Raw genomic sequence first — 22023 nt, forward strand, 5'->3', positions numbered from 1 at the left:
ATATTAGGTTGAACGGTCTCAGGATTCATGGGCAGGTGTGGTACATAAGGACTTGGCACAGATAGCGGAGCTGGCGCAACCTGAGCTTGCCAGTATCGGGCCCACCTTGCCTGTTCTTCTTGGGCTGCTGCCTGGAATGGAGGATACAGCTGAGGCATGGGCGCACCCCACTCCTGGCCAGCGAATGCGTTTTTGTGGACGTGGTGCACCCCACCCCTGACCAGCGAATGCGTTTTGTGGAGGTGGTGCACCCCACCCCTGACCAGCGAATGCGTTTTGTGGAGGTGGTGCACCCCACCCCTGGCCAGCGAATGTGTTTTGTGGAGGTGGCGCATTCCACCCCTGGCCAGCGAATGCGCTCTGTGGGGGTGGATAATTTGCCGTAAATGTCGCGTTTGCTGGAGGGGGTATCCTTGGCTGCGGCATATTGTTCGCATCAACTAGGGGCGGCATGTCAGCATATATGTCGTTCATGCTGGCCGCCGGTGCTCAGAGGATGCAAGGACGGTGTGAACAGGTGATAATATCGATAAAGCGACCTCCTGCCAGCTTGATAAATGTGAAGCAGTGTGCACTGCAGTGACAAATGAACGTGAACAATGATTGCTATAGATTCCTGTGCTGCCTTGTATTACCCGACCGTTAGCGATGCCAGAGAAGTACTTGCAAACCAGTGCAATGCAAACGCTGGTGACGGAAACTCACGAAGCCTTATTGAATGTGTATGTCGAGGTTATATGGGGAGACACATTTCCCACAAAGCAAAGCCAGCTAACAGGAAAAATGTGGCGTAGTTCCTGCTCATTCTGGGACAAGATGACCCCGTGACGTTGAGTTGACAAGTTGATAGTCAGGAACAGGTATTCAACTGATACGCCACTGCCGAGCTGCACGGACTTTGAAAATTATGATCCGAATCTTCTCTCGATGGTTTGAGCAGGCTGATTTGCTCCATGATCCCCAGGGTATAGTGAGTACCAGGTCTATCTCTTCTATTACGATCGGTGATGAATAAAGATAATGGCGACGATCCTGAGGAATTACAGAAACGAAAAGATTGGACACTCCGGGAGGAGGATGGTGCCCGATGGACCCATGATGTAGTTCATTGCACATCCAATATGTATGCAGTGATACGTGGCAGTCTAAGCCTCAGGTAAGTGTATAGTATTTGTCACTTGCCGCCTCCCTCACTAGCCTAGGACTAATTGCATGATCATGTGAGGTCTCAGATCTCAGGTGTGTCACTTCGAATCTCTCAAGAACGAACTTGATGAATCAGTCCGAGATGAGCGCCATCGTTTAGTTGACATTTCCTTCCTCACTTAGCCCATAGCTGGCGAATATCGCTCTCAGATACCATGGTAAATTTATCTTCTTCTTTTGACAACCCCGGTGACCAGTTATTTTTGCCAGGTATCAATCCATTCGGGCGTGTTTGAACCAACGGCCTCGGCCCCGAATATAATTTGTCATAGAATTGATTTCCTCTCTGCGGAACCTATTGTATTCTGTTTACAGAGTCAAGTAGGATGATGTCCTATCGTGCGACCATGTTACCCCAACATTAACACGAACACTGCCAAAGCGGGCCGCGTGCATCAACATGTCATGATTTTCCCGTTTAATGTGGTCTTAACTTTTGCTCGGTAAGGAAACTTCAGGTAGTGCAGTTAACAGACGATGACAATGACGAAGAGGAGGAGGAAGAGGAGGAAGCTACACCCTCTCCTACCTCTCAGAAGGCCCAGGGCGTAAGTCGCTTGTATAAGTAGGACAGCACATACTCATTTGGTCGTATGCGGCGCAAGCAAAGCGAGGGATGACATTCAGCCTGCTTTTGCAGGGACTAGTACCCTCGATTCTATCATGGATAGCAAAGAAGACGAACAGGAGGAAGAGGAGCTGGCCAACGATATATTGACTTCGGAGTAGAATTTTCGTCATCTACGAGAGTACAGTATCTATTATGATTTACATTTGTACCCCATACCGCTGTACTTCTACTGACATGACTGCTGCTTTCACAGTTTTGAGTAATTCCGCCAGATTGGATGATAATTATATACGAGAACTGCAGGGCCTGCAGCACGTATCCGTGGATATAATCCTTTGGCCCATCAGAGATACAAATGTATGTCAATGTCAGGCACGAAGTTAATGTTTGCATCATGAAAACAAATTGTGTTCGACACTTGCTTTGTTCTTACATTGTATAGACATAAAGTACACAACTACTTCTACCCGTAAGGCTTTCAACCGATTTGATATATCTTTCCAGGTTCCACAGCAAGAACCTCAGTTTTTCCATTGTCAGCCCTCAGCACATGGCACACCTGAAAATTGCTCCGTTTCCAGGTGCTGGACTTCTTTGACGCAATTTCATAAAATCCGGGTCCCCCACTGCTGTCGCCAGTGTTAGTGATGCTAACACTGATTTTCTCTGTGGTGTTGTTGACTATGGTGATTTCATTCATAGTGCCTGCTCGTGTTTCCAAAATGATTCTTAACACCCTTTATTATAGTTTATACTCTGAACGCACCTCCGATATCATATTTCTTTCCAGGCTCCACAACGAGAACCTCGGTATTTCCATTGTCGGCCCTCAACACATGGCACACCTGCAAATGGCTCCGTTTCCAGGTACTGGACTTCTTTGATGCAATTTCATAGAATCCGGGTCCCCCACTGCTCTCGCTAATCTCAGTGATGCTAACACTGATTTTCTCTCCGGTGTTGTTGACTATGGTGACTTCGTTCATATTGCCTGCTCCTATGTCCAGCATGATTATTATGAACCCCCTTCAATACTTGAACACACCTCGAGGGTAGAGTTTAGTAGAAAGATTCCGCACGAAACTTCAACACAGAAGTAATATGCCTAGAGAATGGGTCAGACGAATAGGGGATCAAGACTCGCTCAGAGTAATTGAAGGGGTGACGAGGGTGTGGTTATGAGCTTAGTAGTGGGTGAAAAGTAGAGTAGATTCTCTCGTATGTCCTCTGATGCATTCTTTTATCCAGTATTTATACTATCCTTCGCTAATAAAACATAACCGGTCCATTATATATTAAGCTCTGACATATCTAACGCTGCAGCTGACAATCATCTCGGACTCGGCAAACTCCCGTTTGCCGTCACGCACTCGTTATCTCAATCCTTCATGTCCACATAGTGTCATCCGATTCCAACAGAGGGGACGGACTTCCTAACTTCAAAACATCGTGTATTTATACTTGAACACGAATGACTGTCGACTCCCCAGCTCAGATATAAGAATTAATGTCCGATTATACAGCGGACTCCAGCCAAAGAGAAATTTTGGAAAGACGTTGACACAGGAATAAGTACCTCTTGTAGCACACCGCAACCCCCAATTGGTAATTCTGACGAGTCTGAATCCAGACGTTAGCTCAATGTTCGTATCACATCATATGACCCATAGTACAGAGTCAAGTTGAGAGTCAGGAACAGGGATTCAACTGATACGCCACTGCCCGAGCTGTAGCTGCACGGACTTTGAAAACGATCCGAATCTTCACACATTCTCTCAAGGCCCTGAATTTTGAGCAGGCTGGTTTGCTCCATGCTCCTGGAAACGTTGTCGACAAATGAAGCAGGGTATAGTGAGTACCAGATCTATATCAATTACCTTTTCAATAGTACCATGATTAGTGATGACTTGGAGGACATATGAAGATCATGGCGACGATCCCAAGGAATTACTACGGAAACAAAAAGATTGGACACGAGTCCAGGAGGAGGATAGCGCCCGATGAACCTGCGATGTAGTTCATTGCACATCCAATATGTATACAGTGATACGTGGCAGCCTAGGCCTCAGGTAAGTATATAGTAGCTGTCACTTGCTGCCTCCCCTAGGGACTAATTGCATGATCATGTGAGGTCTCAGATCTCAGGTGTGTCACTTCGAATCTCTCAAGAGCGAGAACTTGATGAATCAGTCCGAGATGAGCGCCATCATTTAGCTGACATTTCCTTCCTCACTTGGCCCATAGCTGGCGAATATCGCTCTCAGATACCATGGTAAATTTATCTTCTTCTTTTGACAACCCCGGTGACCAGTTATTTTTGCCAGATATCAATCCATTAGAGCGAACATTGTACGTTTGAACCAACGGCCTCGGCATCTATCATGAAATTCAGTTCCTCTCCGCGGAACCTACTTGACCACCCAGTTCGCCTCCGTATCATGCCCGCCGCTTCGATTCATATTTCTTTTTTTCGTACCTTCAGTCTTGGAGATTTTCTTCCGCAAATCAGTGTTTGCGACCAAGGACACCCATATCGTCTCGGTTCTTATGAGTGAGTCGGCTAACCGGATGCGTACCTTTATCTTCATTTATCAGCATCCAGCGCTTCTTCCCTCTCGAAGTTCCAAATCAACTGATTTAACACTTTGAAGGATATCGATTGAGAATACCCGTCACCACGACTGGACATCCTTTATTCTGTTTTTTGATCATGTCTTCGACCTTGTAATCCGAACCAGGTTGACAACCGAACTGAGCCTGGTATTCCGCGTCTTTGATTGATGGTCTTGAGCCGAGATGTCCTGAAATAGGTCGTTCCCAAGTAAGTTGCATACTAGTCTTCAAAACATACATCAAAATTCGACTGTTCTTCATGCCTGATTGCTGAGAATGCCAAATGCTTTCCAATCTGGCATTCGCGTTAGTTTTAAATTGCACGATCAGATAATCACAGTGCAGCTCACTTTTTCTGCTTGGCCTACATGTCGCTATAATGAGTATACGAGACGTGGCAGTCTCTGGGTGGACTCACTTTAAGGATAAGCAATCGGGTAGGTCATCGATGATCTAGATACTCGACATCTAGATGCTTAGATCTAGATCGAAGTCGCATTTTGAAACCGAGAGCCATCATGATCACCGATTAGATCAGGATGTAAGGTACGGTGGGGTACGGTCCACGGTTTTCAAATTGCTTCGTGCACATCAATTTAGGCTCACTACAACTACATTACATTTATTCTGAAGGTCCATATATACCAAGCATCGCTGAAATCCTCACTCCTCAACATCTGACTGAATAGGTGCACGATAACGTCTCCCCAGGCGTGCTATACGAGTATCATGATCTGGTATGTCCGAGTCGTCATCATTTCGTACAGACGTCCCTTGAAGTCGCAGAGACTTACGAGGTGCGTGTGGGAGTTCACCATCATTGTTTGGGCTTCCAGCGGATTTCTGAGACAACGACAAAGCACTGAGAGATTGAGAGAGCTGATCGCGATGAGGGGTCTCAGGCTCATCTAGTGCAGCGGACTCTACATCAGAGTGGGAATCGGGCTGTGCAGGCCCATGGACTAAGTGAAGTCCTGTCATCAGTGTTTAAAACACTCGGAAAGACTATCAGTACCTTCAGGTTCGGACCTGCGTCTGAGGCGTTTTGGCGGGGGCTGCTCAGCGGTGTCAGTTTCCTCGCCCGAGCTCGAATGGTAGGTTCTTCGACGGTTGTTTGAAGACGTGACCTTTGTTTTTCTTCCATCAAACAGGCGCTTTATTATAGTTTTGTTGTGCAATTCATCCAGAGGTATATCGTCATCTGGATCTGGGCCCGAGGTTTGAGAAATATTTGCACTCGCGTGAGAGGGTGGGAGGCCTTCCGCCTGTACAACAGACCGATCTGCATCACCATTCTCTGTGGACTCAGAGTCAGCGTGCTCTGCATCGTCGTGCCCATCACTGTCGTCATCCACCACGGGATCGTTGGTGCTATTGGCTGGTTCGAAATCACTACCATTCTCTTGGTAGATTGTCTCGTCATCATCAACTACAAAGTCATCGCGCTCGTAGTCATCGTCGGGCTCCACAGACCCGCGGCCATCGTTCTGTTTTCCAAGAAGTTGCCCTGTGGGATTTTCCACGTGCGCAGATGCTCTGGGGTGGTATGGCCGTCGGTGGGTCCGGAGATAAATCCTGTACCTCTGAACTAGGTCTTTGAACTTGTAATACTGGGTAAAGTGAACACCGAAAGTCAAATGCAGCTGGGAAACTTCGAACTCACCCAAAGGCATTTGCTATGCTCTGGTTTCAGACAAAATCTGATGAAACCAGGACGCTTGTACACATCATCGAGCCTATATCCATTATACTGCTTTCCAAATCATATTGTGACTGAACCTGGTGACTTCTAATCGTATACCTTGTCCAAGTAAAGACGATATGCCTCCGCCAGGTTTTGATGCTACGATTCCGAGTGATTGAAGCGCATACGGTGCTGATCACCGATCGACTTACCCAGTCATTACCAGACCGTGAAGGATGAATACCCCACCAGATGGTGTCTTCTGGTACATCGAGTCTTTTGTCTTTATGCTCTCCAAAGGGGAAGGGGTAGGCTTCAGGAGTTTGAAGGAGTAATTCTTCATATCGTTTATTGGCCTTTATGTAGGCAGGATACTGAATTTATTCTCAGTGTTAGCCGTAACTACTGTACGCAGTTCTGACCCAGGAGTTTTTTGCAAGGTGGGCTCGTGTTGCCCACCGCCTCAAGCCATTTGAGACAGAGTCGAGTCGCCTACCGGCAGATTGTCCACATGGGAATGGGTATGCTCTAGGATCGTCGTCGTGGTGAGAAAGTTCATTGCTGTTCACGACACCTTCACTGATATGCGCCATGGTCTCAGTGCTAGTAGTGATTCTGAATATTGAGTGACAGGCGAACACAGTACTGCACAGTAACTTGACGTTTCAACCCTGCGCACGTGATTCATCATTCATAGTGACTTTGCATGACTACTTATAACAACGACATAGGGTACTGCTCTGACCGATAACTCTTTCGAGCATTCTCGGACTCCCAGAGCTGGTACTGCATACGTGTTGCCAAGATTGCATGCATCATTATTTGAGGGCTGTTAATTGCAACGGAGTCAGCATTTACGATGAGCACTCGGAGGTCGTTGCGCACTTAAAGAAGACTGTAGCATATTCGTACTATGCATATAAGTAGAATGTCAGCTCGTGTGAAGCCTGGCGGCAAACTGGCCAAACTGACTTCGAACAGCGCTACACACAGGACATTGATAATGCTGAAGACTAGAAGGAAAGAGTTTATTGCGCTGTCATAGAAGTAGAATACACGCACGAAATCCACAACCATAGTAGAACATATGGTGCGTGAGGAGAAGTGTAAGGAGTGGTCTTGGTGTCGATCTGTAATTCTTCACAGCCCTTACAGTGGTAGAAATAACAAGGACTGGAGATGGAAGTCAGAACTCCGAAAAAAATTATGACAAAACGTCTTCATACCAAATTCTAATATCAGGAGCGCCAGGAACGCCACCAATAGCCGTTGCGCTTTTGCAACTTGCAATGTTTTGCATGTCGGAACATCAGGTACAAATACGTACTGCCCCGGGACAAAGCTGAAAATGATTAGCCCAGTAACTGTTATACCCTGTTATCGCCGGTTCCCTGAGTAAAACTTAGCAGGTGATTTGATAAAGGATGCACACAGCTACGATCATGAACATAATCCGACGCAGAAGGTGTTTCACCTCCCACATAGCGCAGGTTCGGAGTACGAAGATGGCTAACGAACGGTGAGAAATTAGTGAAAGTTCAAGTGAATCTAGTGACAGAGGTCACAAACATTCCGCGCAGAATGCTGCTATCAGGCCGAAGGCTAGATAGTTGTCAGCACAACGTCAAGATCAGTTATAATTGAAGCCCTGCCTGTTGCAAGATCACCTACACTCTGACAGTCCTATGGAAACAGTGAGAGACACGTATATGATCGCCAAGGTCGCACACGCACAACGTTCCCCATGTGGGAGACTTGGTCAACTGGGACTCGAGTGAGACTAAAAATATCATAGAGGATGAGTATATGCTCACAGATGAGCCCAGGAATAGCTATCAACAACGGCATATAGCGGGCTCCGATGTACAGGAATTTTGCAACGTTCTTGTTGGCTTGGGCGAGAAATGTTGCCTGTGAAAATGGGGGATGAGATCAATAACTACGAGCATAAACGGTGTCATCACCTCTTGTTGGAATCGTAACAATAAATCATAAGCCTTTCACCCGAATAAGTGAAGAAGTTGGCTAAAAATTCAAGAGGAAACCCACCCAAAGAGTAGTAACCGCGACTAAAATATCTTCGTCAGAAATTCCCTGTTTCATAGAGCGAGAGGACAGACCATCGGTATACTGAGAGTAGTCTTTCAGCTGGGATCAGTGCTGCTTTGGTTCAGACAGACACTCACATTCATCACCTGAATGCTCCATACTGCCATCAAGAAATCATCCTGCGGTACGACAGAAGTGGCCATGGGGAAAAGACTGAAGGGTTGGGGAGAAGTGCCTGTTCATCCTTTTAAATCGACAGGTGAGTGGGCCAACGTTAACCTGTGTTTTATCAGTATGGATATACATTCATCTTGCAGTCAAAATGTGATATTCTCACCGCATTCCGATGACATCGAAAACGTGAGCAACCGGAGGTACTGGCAGGTGCTTGATGCGATGCAATCTTGAGAGTACTGCCTCCTACTCGGATTTTAATAAGATTATAAAGGAACTTGAGCTCGACGTGGATGTTTATGCTAATATTAACGATACTATCTCTGGCCCAGAGTTGCAAAATGCTCCAACCAGTTTTTCATAACACAACAACTACACAACATTAAAATAAGGAAACACTAGGAGCATGTAGGATTTAGTACATACTTTAATGCTATATCAAGAAAGCTGTCAAGCCTATGTTGCCAGAGAGAAGCCGGTGCGAAACATGTTTGAGCACAGTGTTGCAAAATTTCTCGCCCGCATACTATCGGTTACTATCATTCTGTTACGGTCCACCATTCCGTGAATTTTGTCTACAGCACTCAATGTTAAAGCAATTGCTTAGCTACTTCACTAAGTATATTCTACATACTATCGTAGCATGTTCCAAGTGAGGGAAATCAAATCCGTTAAGAAGTGATGGAGATCGTGTTTTCAGCGTGACAGCAGCAAAAATCATGGATTGGTGTCACCTGCCGAAGCTGCCGACGTCGGACATTGAAATTAACAGCGTGCAGCTGCAATCTGTCACCCGTGAGCACTGCACTGAGCCAACACTGAGCTGGGCTCAATCACTATGCCATGGGTTGCCACCGAGGCAAGCTGGCAGCATCTACTGTCCCCAAGTATGAGTTCAGGATCCAGGCTGCACTCGAGGGTGTTACAAATGGCACCCACAAGAATTAAACAGTAGCTGCAAGGGTAAACAAAGTATGATTATTTATCTTTCGAGTTCCTGTGGTGCTAATTTCATTGTACAGGTCATGCGGCAGACTCTTAAAGACCAGAGCAAGGGTCATATGTCTCACAAGGATTTTTCCTGGTCATGGCAGCTCCTCCAGCCGTCTGAAGAGGAAGCTGTCAAGGATTGGCTGGCTCACGAATCTGGCGCCGCGTGTCCTGTGCACCCTCATGATTTACATGCTCGGGTCAACAAGATTAGTGGAAGGATCCCTGGCAAGCATTGGCATCAGCAGCTTCAACTTCGAGCCAACCACCAGAACTTCCTGCAACCTCCAGTTCCTCCCAGCCTGGACACTTGCCACCACATTTCATACATCTGCCTTCTCATACTGGTTTCATCATTCCCGCACCACATCCACCATATTTTTCTGCTCAACCCCCACATCTGAGTCATGAATTTCACAATGCACCTATGCATCACTACCTACATTCACACACATTCCCTCAGCAATATTTTACACAGCATTAATTATTTGCATTTACTAGTTCTATATAATTCTCCATACACACTATAGCTCACAGACTTGCTAGTGGTATCCTAATTAACTGCTGTTAAAGTTCATGAATCATGAATAACGTCTATTGAGCGGACTGTAAATTTGGCCAGTGTGACTGTCTGTTACTATTCGTGACTTAAGTGTGACTCACAGAATAGTGGACCATAATGGAATGATAGTAACCGATAGTACTATCCCAGGACCAGTGGACCAAGGTCCCATCGTTCATTCCACTGGTATGAGATTTGCCTGCGTGACATCTAGTAGTGCAAGTCGGACCTGACTGCTAACAGCGCTAACTACTCATGGATTTTAAACCTTGTGTGGAAATCCAGTGGGTCAGCTCAACACCTGCATGCTTGAGCAGCTCCACTTGTTTAAAAGCAGAAATGACATTATAACCATGTACAACCGCAACCTGTCATACGTGGAGCTGACATGAAAAAGGGAAGAGAAAGAGAACATGACATCCGAAAAACAGTGAGGCACGGTGCATTATGTTGTGGCTTCAATTCCATTCTCCTGCAACCAATTATATTGGACAGTCAAGCACAATGAGCTTGGAGTTCAGCTCCTTTCTTGGGAATTGTATTCGCAAATATTTTGTGACCTCTCTTTTCCAGCACCATCGAAAGCATTCGTTCATATTGCTGCTTGCACAGGAGCATCTGGTAATGCATGGACTTGGACCGGACCCCAAACAGCCTGGGCTCTGTTCTTCCTGATATCAGCTTCACCCTCCCACCCCTCCTAGGCTCAAGCATCGATGGGCATTTCCATAGAATTGGCAATCAGTCCACTCAACCATGGCTAAACATATTACGTTCAATGAACTTCCTCCAAAACCCGATCATTGTGACATTCAGTTGGGATGGACAAAACATTAATTCCTTGCTGACTGCATTGAGCATGTTGAGCTTCCACAGCACAAAGGGAGTGCAGAAGAAGTGCTCACATTTGACATGGAAACCATGCCCACATATCATACTTATGCCATCATGGCATGTGCTGCCCTATAGAATGCCTGGTACAGTTGGATATCACCCTGGTTGCTTGGGGAATCTGTTGAGCAACAACACCCCATTCCCTTGGGGAATACACTTTCCCTGCACATAGTCGTTGGTCACAACATCTGCTATGACTAAGTGCGCATTCTGGAGGAGTACAACTTACATGGAACTCAGTCCTGCTTTCTCCAGATGATGACTCTGCATGTTGCAGTGAAGGGAATATCTTCCTACCAAAGACCTGCTTGGATGAAGCACCGCAAATCCAAGGAGATTCAGAAAGTGCGTCATGCTGAAGTGGTCAAGGCCGTCATGGAACTCATATGTGATGTGGAGTTTAAACACGACCAGGAGGCCAATGAAATCAAACGAGAAGAACTATGCTGTCTCCGTGCTGGTTTTGAGGTGAGCCTTCCGCAACATGCCCATCAACTGTTCCTGATTCTTCCCCCCAATGTAAGAAGTCCACTCCTATGTGCCCAAACCAAAGGTATTTTGGCCAAAGTGGTACTGGGATCTCGCAAAGCCCCAGAAAGACATGTCTCCCAGCACATTGGATGTCACAGTACGGAATCGCATTGCCCCTATCCTCCTTCGTTTGTCATGGAAAGGCTAGTCACTCTTCTACTCCCAGGAACATGGTTAGACCTTTCGCATTCCAGGGGATGCCAATTTTCCTACCCATTTTTCTCAGCCTGATTTCTATAATCCCACAAATGACAACCTACAAGATATGCACTTGGAGGGCTGTTTTGTCTTCTACAAGTTGCCACATAAAGCCAGTGACTCAGAGAAGGTGAATGTGGGGAGTCTGCCCAGGAAAATGTTCGTGGAATATGCAGAAGATGGGATGCTCACGAGCTCTGGCGATGAAGCAAAGTATGCATTGGACATGATTGCGCAGTGCAGCTATTGGATCAGTGCACATGATTGTGTCTTGAATCAGATGGTAGTCTGGCAGCAGGGAGCATTAGGTCTACAGTTCAAACCACCTGTATCTTCAGCCAGACCCCGGAAATGGGGTATCATCCTTCATCAAGTGATTACAATAGGCACTGATGCGCTGAGCTATTGAGAGAATGTGGCTCACAGCAGGCAACGCAAAGAAAAACCACATTAACTCAGAGCTCAATGCCATGGTGCGCACGAAGGGGTATGCCATCATTGGTGTGGATGTGTCAGACAATATGATATCAAGGCACGTTATCTCATCTCGGGGCACGACGAGTTATGCTACTTGGGTGCCAAAGAAGATCGCTATCAAGCTGCACTTGTGCTGCAGATCGCCAACCTATGGACATGGAGCCTTTTTGCCTTTAAACTGGGAATGGATGACTTACCTCAGGGGGTCATGTTCTTCTCAACTATTGATATCGACAAGGTACTCAGAAAGGAGGTTGATATGCCATGCATCACACCCTCTCATCCTGACCCCACCCCACCTGAAAAGAAAGTTTGGGTATTTCCGGCATTTTGGACAAGACGAACAGTGGTTCATTGTGGAAAGATGGATGCCTCATGATCATGGACTCTCCACATCTGATCAGCACAACAAAGGCTATGAGCCTCCTAACTGCCTTATTCACTGTGCTGAAAGCACTGCAAGCCCAAGCTACCTCTGAGTCCCTGAAATCAAGTATCTTAAACAGCAGACAGCAGGGCAGGTGATCAATACGAAGATCCATGGCACCCAGAGTGGTAATGGAGGAAAAGGCACAGGCATCCCATGAAACATGCTTCCATGCATAGAACTGGGTGACTGGGAGGCGATGCAGGAAACACTGAAGTTTAACAGATGTATTGACCCGATCATCCTCACACAGGTATCTTATTGATCATGCTGTATAGTGTTCTAAATTAGACCTCACATAAGAGTAACCTTATTCATACATGCCTGTGGCTGAGCGCTGAAGTGCTGAGGTCCAGTTCAACTGATTTCAGCGCAGATACTTGTGAGCATCAGCAAAACCCTAACCCTATGTGCAGCACTGCACAATGCTGCACAGCAATCACAGTGTCACAGCGAGGTCCCCCCATGTACAGCGCTGTACAGTGCTGCACACTACACAATTTCTCAATAAAACATAATTATTAGCACACCATCTTGTTATATACATGTTTATGACTACATTACACTCATTTTTACATAGAATCAATACTTGTGTGGTGCTGCAGAGCCTTTACAACAAAATCTATGTGACCTGTGACACGCTGTGTGGCTGTGGCGCTGTACCCAAATCAGGGTTTTGCTGATGAGTCTAGGGTTATCGATGATCAGTGGGTGAATAGATGCGATCGATAACAGTTATCACCGCTCAACATCCGCCAAGGTGTCTTCTCAACGTGTCCCGTGAGACCGCCATCAGCGCGCATCCCCCGACGCCTGCCTTTTATGGGTCAGCGGTTCCGCCAGAATCCCGCCCCATGGCCATAATTAGAATTCCCGCCAAAGATTCCGCGTTTATTCTGAAGTTCTTGTTTGATCTCACCATATCCAACGATGTTCGCTGTCCCGCCCATGTCACTCGTGCGCAGCAATCCCCAATTAGCTCCCGACCAACGATGGGCGCGAGAAGTCTACAAGTAACTTCCCGATGTTCCTCGGCGTGCTATATAAAAGACACGCAGCATGACAGTCGAGTCACCCAGCGTACTGCGCATCTCCAGGTCTAATAACGCCCCCCTATATTTTTTCTGACTTGTCCAATCTCCCTGACTCCAATCTAACACGATGAACTACCGGATTGGCTTCCCTGCCTCTTCATCTCATCACAGGTCTTGGGCTGTGCACAGTGCACAATCTGGCTCCACTAGTCAAGCCTTCCAAGGCCATTGGTCTGCGCTCCCAGCGTCGTCTCCATCCCCGATCCCAAATGCGCCGCTTCTCCATTCAGTATCACTTCCACACCCCAATGCGGCCTCACACCAATTTCCTATGTCGTGTATGCAATTCTTCTTTTCGTTCATAATTTACGCAGATCTCACATCCATTGTCGTTAGACCAACATTCTTCCACGTCCCACTCTTCATTCATAGTCTTGCACTCACTCTTGAGTCATGGCCCTAATTTGAGATTTAACATCACACGAGACCTAGCACATGTGCAGCTGCGACCAGGCTGTCCGCCTACCATGCTTCAGGAGCTTGCGGTACAACCGCCAGTCTCTCACATGATCATTACTATTCCTGAGCTTCCCGCTTGGACGATAGAGGTTGTGAACCCTCGGGGTGTCACTGTGAACGATGTTCTTGCCATGATACGTGAAATGCTCAACCGGAGTGTTGCTTCGCACGAGATGCAAAGATCTTCCCGTGTGGCCAATGCTGCTGTTGATTCTTTCAGGGCCAGGTCACGCGCTGACCCGCAGGAACATGCGCAGGGCGTGAAACGCGTTGACTTTTTGGGCCCTAAAGTTTTCTTCTCCGGCCTTGCTAGAGCTCGAGATGGATCAGACAGCTGGGAAATTCACTTCGCCCAGAACGTTTGATCCTCGCCATGCGCGGGTCGCCTTGGCTGTTCCTTATCTTTCGGCACATTGCATCTGAGTATATCCAGCCCAGTTCCGATGGACTTTAGTCGGATCTCATCACTTAACACTGCCGGCTCTAACTTTACTTGGTAATCTGCCGTCACCGCTCTCTTCTTCGCATCTATATTCGACAGCCCCTAATTTGTTTTATCGCTATCTTGCTCTATCTCTGTCCGCAATGTTTTTTTTTGATTCATGTACCGGAATAGTTTGGATAAAATGCACTCATATACCAGGACAATTGTAATTTTATTTACCATGTACACAATCTCCACAGCAATCCAGTGTATTCATACTCGATATTCGACTTTGATCTGTTATCGGGTGGTTTGAGTGGAATGGAAAAATCTTGATTCGCTAGAGTTTGTCCGTTACCATCGACAGGTGAGTGCGTCATCATTCAGTAAGGGCGCCGCACGAACTTAACCTGATCATTTCGATGGCACGTTCCCCTCCTGTCAGTACATTAAGGAGGCGAACAAATACTATAGCAATGACCTTCGAATTAAAGAACAAGTGGAAACCGCGCACTTTTTGTGAGGTCATCCCATACATGTGGTCTGATGATGATACCTTCCTTCTGGTTTTCTGTTGAAACCAGCCCAATAGTAGCAACTTCAAATTAATTGATGCTACTAGCGTATGCTGCATTGTATCAGGTGCTCAACATAAGGTTACATCCGTACTACTCGAAGTTCCGAACCGACAAATTAACGACTTCATTTCTGATGGAGTCCAACCCCTGTCTTCCCCCAGGACACCCATGTTGGCATCGAGATCAAGAAGGGATTCCGACTACTCACAGTTACTACATAGTGAAGATTGTGAAAAAAATCACTTCACGTGACATGGCTTATACTCGTGTCGGCGCGTTCACGCCACCATTTTCGACGTTTCAACCAACTTCCACCTTCACAACCATACATCACTACCTCGCCCGCCAATCACTAAAAAGTTAAACATGTTTTTATCATTCAATCTTTTCATTATACTCGCACACGTCATACTGGCAGTCGCCTGGCGGCCTGCGAACAGATACCAAGATCTCAAGGCCAATACGATACCTGCAGATCAACGGCACAACGAGACGCTCGCGACGAGAACAAGCCTACAGAACAAGAAACCTCATCGCTCTCGCAAAACAGGCGCGAAACAGGACGCCCGCCTCCGAAAACGATCTCGCTTGGCATCCAAGTCTGGTACCCCAGCCCGACTTTCTCGAGTAAACGCTGCGCCGACGCCCCAGCCTACAGGTCCTTCGTCTGTCTCGACCACCGTGCATATAACCAGTGTGACTGATTTTGCACTTTTACTTCCTGCAAAGGATGGAGGTGCGTCTCTCCTTTGTATTTTCGTTGCGCACTTGACCACGCTGTCCTCCCTTAGAATTTATATCGAATGCTGAAAGTGACGCGACGGTGTATTGTACCAATGGATCTAATTGCCAGAACACATTTCCAGCAAACTTCATAACTGGTGCTATTATCTCGGAGGCGAGCGATGGGTCCTATATACAGGTCAGTGGAGTTATATTTAGCTGTCTGCAACCTTTTCCTCGGTACTGATGAGCGCTAGATTACCGGCTGCTTGGACTCCGGCAAGTTCCACTTTGCTCAAGATGATGCAGGAGGTCAGATGGATGTTCGATTTCCCAATGGTGCGAAGTGCGCCTTTGGAGGATACGGCGCAAGCTTCATTGAGCAGTATGTTCCGTTTTCTATCGTTTCTAATTGGCTCGTTGACTGTTCACCAGGGTTGAGCCCTCTGCCAATCGTTTCTGCCTTCGCTGTTGTGCATCCGCGAACGATCAGGTCAACTGCAATTCACATAATGACAAAGCCGGGTGTCCTGTTGCTGTTCCTGGCACATATGACTTTGATGGAGTGAGCTGCTCCTAACACGGCAGCGTCATTAATCTATTTTCGACTATTTCATTCACACATTTGTAGCCCAACTGATACTTCTACCAACATTTGTAATTCCATTCGCAATGTATCGCTATGCCCAAGCCGTTACAGCCAGAATACAAAATCATAAAGAGGTCGTGTAATAAATTCATACATATGCCTGATGCCTAAGTATGCTATATAATCGTGAGGTCCACGGAGATGTGACAGCGTCTATGCATACGCCGCGAAAAGGTTTCTCAGGTATATGGGGATATCAAGAAGGAAACCAGAACCAGCCTCGGTTGCTGTCGATCGTAAAAGTTGAAAATCCCGGCTTCAAGCCCTGCCAAACACGAGTCTTCCGGAGCCGGCGCCGGGTCCATGCTTTTCCACTTCAATTCCGATCAAACGAGTCTTCCCATGCAGCCAATCCACTCGTCGGACTCCGCCTTCCCATCCACCTCCCAACCTGGTACACCTTTGTTCATACGCCTGCGTAACTTTCCGCTGTGCCCTGCTTCCAGTACCAAGAGCCTCCCACTCCTGAGGCGTGACTCTCGTGAGAAGCGTCTCATACAATGAGTGAAGAAGGTCAAGATTCGTGATATCTGGGGAGCGCCCATTTCTGGAAGACCCGACGACCACGGGCCACGGGAACTTATCTGAGCGGAGTAAGATACGGGATGATGCGGGAGTCGGCGGGTCAGTCGCTGGTTGAGATAACGTATGGGCATCGACAGGTGAATGTGTGGTTCGGTCTAGAACTGTTCGTGGTGAAGGAGCAAACGTGACGTCGTAATTTATGGGCGCGGAGTGAAGTCGAGTAGAGGCAAAGAGTGGATGCATGTGTAGTGCAGGTGCGCGTCTCCCGTGAGGATCCATTCCAATATCTGTGCGCCGTTAGATAGCCAATCTCACACCTATTTTAAGAGACTTACATGACTGGGCCGATCCATTCGCAGATGAGATACTACTCTGCCAAGTATGACGTTGTTGCAGAGAAGGCCGTCTATCGTATTGAAGAACGTGAGCCATAGATGGTGTGCCTGGATGCATGCTCGGAAGACCCGAAGAAGAACTGGAACTGGTGCGGGAAGATGTACCATAAGATACAGGGAGGCGCATAATTATACAAAGGATAATGCCCGACTGGACGTGGATGTCAATTTCAAATGCGCTCGTTGACCGCGGAAGACAGAAGACGTACGATGTTCTGATGACCTGTAGCTGGCGCGCCTGTAGAGTGGCACCTTCTCAGCTTTCGACGGAGTGCCGTACCTCATGTCTCTGGCACCGTCAAATGTGGTATATCGCAGTGGAGATGGAGCTGCTGTAGCACCGAAGCTATTGCTTCGTTTTGTCTTTAGGCGCGAAGAGGAACTTGAACCAGCTGGCGGCCCATAGAAGAAGCTTGCAGGGTTAGAACGTGAACGTGAGGGCTTGTCGTGACTGGGAGATTGGCTTCCACCAAAAATGGAGCGGAAGTAGGAGGTCATTATGACTTTTTGTTCGTGAAGTGAGAATGAGAGGTGATAGGGAAATGTCGTTGCTCGAGGTACTGAACCAAGAGGAGGGATGAAGTCGGCATGAGAAGTGTTCGGTCGGACTCTTATAAGCGCACAGGTTAGCCGTTATGCCTGGATCGGATCGCCTGTGAGTTCTAGACATATCCTGGCGAAAATACTTACATGAAGTAAGAGGACCCCTAGAAAAGCCGTGGACGTGGTATTGGATGACAAACATGGAATTTAATGCCGAGAGGGGAGATTGCAATAAAAGATCTGTTGTCCAAAAGCGCACTGCCAGTGAATGGCGGTGGATCAATGATCACGTCTGTCCGGAAAGTCCGTGAGTAATGAAGCATGACCATTAGAGGGAATTGACAATATAACATGGCTTGGAGAGGAAAGAGGGTCTTCCTGTGAGAAGTTTGAGTAAAGTTCGGAACGAGTAGGAACAAACCTAGTGGCGACGCGGTTGAATGTGTTATACTATCTCGATTGCAAATTGGAACCATGAGGTTTGATGCCAATCCGTCATTACAGGTGCAGGACACATGTAAAACGCGTGTTTTCCTTTTATGGCAAAGGCGCGGCGGTACACCTTTATCGCTGTAGATAGTACATTAGCCTAGTGAGGCTGACAATTTTCATACGAGGCATGAGACTGGAAAAGGCATTTACGGCCGAAGAGACTCGTACTCACCAAAATTCGACATGTCTGATGTGGTACTTTGTGATATCGGTTTGTGCCAGAGTTGCTCGCTCCGCCGAAAGATAGCAAAGGCAGCACGCTTCATGGCGCATGGTCACCCTAAATAGGGACAAGCGGCGCGCAAGAAGTCTTACCAAACCCGCCATGAACTACAGTCGCGGCAAAGGACACCCGAAGTACTGTTCGGTTGAATCGCCAACCGGGAATCGGGTCTAGACCTTGTGGCGCTTAAGAAAAAGAGTAAGGAGAAAGAAAAGAGGGACCTCATCGCTAAGGAGAAATTAAGTCACCAACGTTGTTAGCGAAATGAACTATTTCCGGTTGGACGATCTGTGATTACACCACGATGTTCCCTTCAAACTTGAGTACTGAGTTTCCTTGAGAGTGAAAGCCGCACCCTCTAGGTGGCGGGGCAGGTTGCATGAACTGGAGAAGTATACTTTCTTTGCGCAGGAACCAAATGTATGCGCGGGCATCAGGGGACAGGAGAACAAGAGGAGCTAACAGAAACAAGGTTAAAGTTGAGTCCTGACGAGTCTACTTGGAATATCCCACAGGTTGAGCACAGGGTCCGAGATCGGTGGTTGAAGAGAAATAACAGAGTGACAAAATGAGCATGCTAATCAAGCATGCCTCTGGCAGTAACATGACAATATGAAGCAGTTCATGGAAGTATATGCGCAGAATATATGCACACAAACTTGAAAGCGTGACGCAGCAATGTATTACGAAAATTGCTGGTTATACCATATGGTGCAATGTTAATTGAATGATCAAGATCTTATGAAACTTGTCACTGTTTGGATCAGAAGCCTTTGCCAAACACGCCTGTTTAATGTTTAGTCATTTTGCGAGTTGCACATTGACCAACATATGTTATACTACAATTTGCGGCCCGGATATTCAGAATTCTGATAGGCCCTACAGACGCATAACATGTGGAGCTTTATCTCTAGGTTGAGACGTGGCAGCAAGACCGAATCGGGGCCTGGTCTTCAAGAAGCACTACAAGAAAGCCCTCAGCAACGCCTCTACCGATATCGCAAACAACGCGGAGTTAATCTTGGTAAGCTCAAACTGAATGCATTATCCGAGTCAAAGCGAGCTAAGTGTGGCTCAGGATCGTGGTTCGTTTTAGAGCGATGGGTATCAGAGTCGCCATTTCAAGGCGCCGCCGGCAGCGGACAAAGTGATCTGGACGTTGCCAAGGGTCTACATGCGAAGCAGGTTCTAGAACAACATTGGGATTCTTGGATCACCTCCACCGATTTTGAATGGCTCGCGGCAAGGGGAATCAACACCGTGCGGATCCCAGTGCGCACTTTCTTGTAATAGTACAACAGCATCATCTCATGCTGCCTTGAACAGATCGATACTATCATATCTGTGCACTGGACCCATCTATCCTTACTCGAACTGACTTCGATGGTCTTCAACATGTTTTTGAGGGAGCATGGAGTAGACTTGTTGCCGCGGTGATCACTGCCCAGAGCTTTGGAATTGGGGTGCTATTTGGTGTGTCGTTTGTGGAGTGGGACATATTCATTTCTCACTCGCAAATTTCAGATCTTCACGCAGCTCCTGGAAAACAGAATAAAGATTCACACTCCGGAACGTCATCCCCGGTAATATCGTTTTTCAACGGCAAATTTAACATGCAGCTGGCCATTCGCGCTCTCCGCATGCTAGTAACACAACTTATCGCTTTGCGGGCACATGATTCCACATTCAACAATATAGTCGGTGTACAGCTTCTCAACGAACCCCACCCCTCTTCACACGAAACACTCTACAATTGGTACAGGGAGGCAATCCAAGAGATAAGAAATATAGACTCTGGTTCCCAATCTACATATCAGACTGTGGATGACTGATCAATATGCCGATTTCGTCGCACACTTACCGTCTTCCTTGCGCTGACTTGCGTCGACCATCATCTGTACCGGTGTTTCACACGGAGCGATATCTCAACGTCAGCAGCGCAGCATACTGCATCCCTTGCTGATCGGAACGCTCCTTTCCGCAAATGTTCTCATCCCGCGTTTCAGAGAAGCTCGCAGCATCAGGAAGTGGACTCATAGTTGGCGAGTGGTCTGGAGCTTTGAATCCAGGCTCTTTGCAAGGTACGGCGGATGAACATCAGGAAGAACATCTTACATTCGGGCTCAGCTCGACCTGTTCGAGCTGTACTGTGCTGGGTCATTCTTTTGGACATACAAAAAAGAGTTTTCTGGAGACCAAGGATGGTCTTTCCGAGACGCAGTTGAAAATGGTGTCTTTCCCGAAGTCGTGGGCATGATCCCAGTAAAGGATTATGTTGGACTCAGTGCCGAAATAAACGCTAGAAAGGTGTCCGCTAGAAATGTAGCCTTGGGTGAGTTCAGCGACTCCACGGTCGCCACATGTCCCTGATTTTTTTTCAAGGCCAACATGTATCTTACTGGGCCCGTTTTCCTAGTTATTACGAGCATTGGCGTTTTGAAGCTGGCTTCGATCAGGGCTGGGTCGTGGCTTATGACTTCTTCACCTTCGATCGCGCGGGCCAGCCTACCGTCTCAGAACTGGGATTCAAGGGCTGCATGCGAAGAGGAAGGCGCAGGACCATATTCGTGAAAACGGGCGCAGCAACAACATTTGGGAGTTCGGTGAGTGTACTTTCAAGGTGGTTTCCCTTTCTGGGTTTTGCCGCCTCTCGGCCGGCAACACGACATACCCGCTATCTCGATAAGTCTATCTGTGAAATCGCAGATTTAGTGGCCCTATTCCTAACATATTTCAGAGCATGGGTTTAGTCAAGGGGCTGATGCTGCGAAGCACGATTTTCAACATCACTACTGTTGATTTTCACGTGCCAGGTGTAAGATCATCATGGTATGTTGCTTCGCCTAATAGGGACTTTAGCTTTTAACGATTTACTTCTAGAACAGACAATCCATATCTTTGCATGCCCGTGTCCTCGTGTATGATAATGTCGACATATTCGATTGCTCTTAATCATCGCAGACGTAAAGCTCTTCTGAAGTAGACACAGCTATTGGCCTGGCTTGGACGAGTTCTTACCCCTTTGTATCAGCCTGCGATGCAGCTGTCAAGGAAAGTGCTGGAAGAATTGGAAGACGTGCTCCATCACAACCGTAGCTTCCCGTTCCTCTAGTTTTCCATCTAGTCTTCCGCGCCCTTCAACGAGGAGCGCGGTAATTACAAACTTCCGTGAGTGCTCCTATCCCTACAAGAATTCAAACGTTTTCTCCATCATGTCATAACATATTTGAATCTCTTTGTCACCAAATATAACATATAAAATGACCGCTATGATCTCCGAGGAGATATTTGGTCACTTGAATGACTTACGATTTGTCTTTTTTAAATACTGGGACGGGAGGACACCACAATCAGCACTGCAGTCTTACAAAGGTCGAGGACGGATTTCTAATGTCGTCGGTGACTTTGACAGGCATGGCATTGCTGTGCGAGACGCGTGGTGGACCTGACAGTTACCGCTAAGGAACGGGTATCGATCATTGGTCGATAGGTTGTGATGACCCTGATATCACTAGTACAGTACGTAGATGAATAGCCCCGAT

General features: G+C 47.1%; 3 protein-coding genes across 3 annotated transcripts; 1 reads left to right on the forward strand and 2 right to left on the reverse strand.

The window, feature by feature from the left end:
- Window positions 1-44: 44 nt before the first annotated feature.
- Window positions 45-426, reverse strand: BJ212DRAFT_1306172 (uncharacterized protein; the record flags this gene model as incomplete). Its single annotated transcript, XM_041333801.1, has 2 exons — window positions 45-131; window positions 167-426. Coding segments are annotated over 2 exons (347 nt in total), but the record flags the coding sequence as incomplete, so codon positions are not given.
- A 1833-nt stretch (window positions 427-2259) lies between these two features.
- On the forward strand, window positions 2260-2731 carry BJ212DRAFT_1407558 (uncharacterized protein). Its single transcript, XM_041337437.1, has one exon. It carries the CDS (start codon window positions 2425-2427, stop codon window positions 2659-2661), a length of 237 nt encoding a protein of 78 aa, XP_041185391.1. The 5' UTR covers window positions 2260-2424; the 3' UTR covers window positions 2662-2731.
- Window positions 2732-17839: 15108 nt separating this feature from the next.
- BJ212DRAFT_1407599 (uncharacterized protein) lies at window positions 17840-18859 on the reverse strand. Its single transcript, XM_041337438.1, has 5 exons — window positions 18703-18859; window positions 18431-18651; window positions 18188-18336; window positions 17914-18058; window positions 17840-17862 (listed from the first exon to the last, which is right to left on the reverse strand). Exons 2-4 carry the CDS (start codon window positions 18583-18585, stop codon window positions 17931-17933), a joined length of 432 nt encoding a protein of 143 aa, XP_041185392.1. The 5' UTR covers window positions 18586-18651; window positions 18703-18859; the 3' UTR covers window positions 17840-17862; window positions 17914-17930.
- Between the last annotated feature and the right edge of the window lie 3164 nt (window positions 18860-22023).

The sequence above is a fragment of the Suillus subaureus genome (assembly GCF_016647635.1).
Source record: "Suillus subaureus strain MN1 chromosome Unknown BJ212scaffold_245, whole genome shotgun sequence".
NCBI lineage: Eukaryota > Fungi > Basidiomycota > Agaricomycetes > Boletales > Suillaceae > Suillus > Suillus subaureus.

Bases quoted from the DNA above. Each gene is read 5' to 3' on its own strand.
- BJ212DRAFT_1407558 (XM_041337437.1), top strand. From the start codon at position 2,425: ATGCTAACACTGATTTTCTCTGTGGTGTTGTTGACTATGGTGATTTCA.
- BJ212DRAFT_1407599 (XM_041337438.1), bottom strand. From the start codon at position 18,585: ATGGCGGGTTTGGTAAGACTTCTTGCGCGCCGCTTGTCCCTATTTAGG. The intron at 18,337-18,430 runs GTGAGTACGAGT...TACTATCTACAG, and splicing joins ATCAGACATGTCGAATTTTG to CGATAAAGGTGTACCGCCGC. The intron at 18,059-18,187 runs GTTTGTTCCTAC...CTTTCCGGACAG, and splicing joins TTCAACCGCGTCGCCACTAG to ACGTGATCATTGATCCACCG.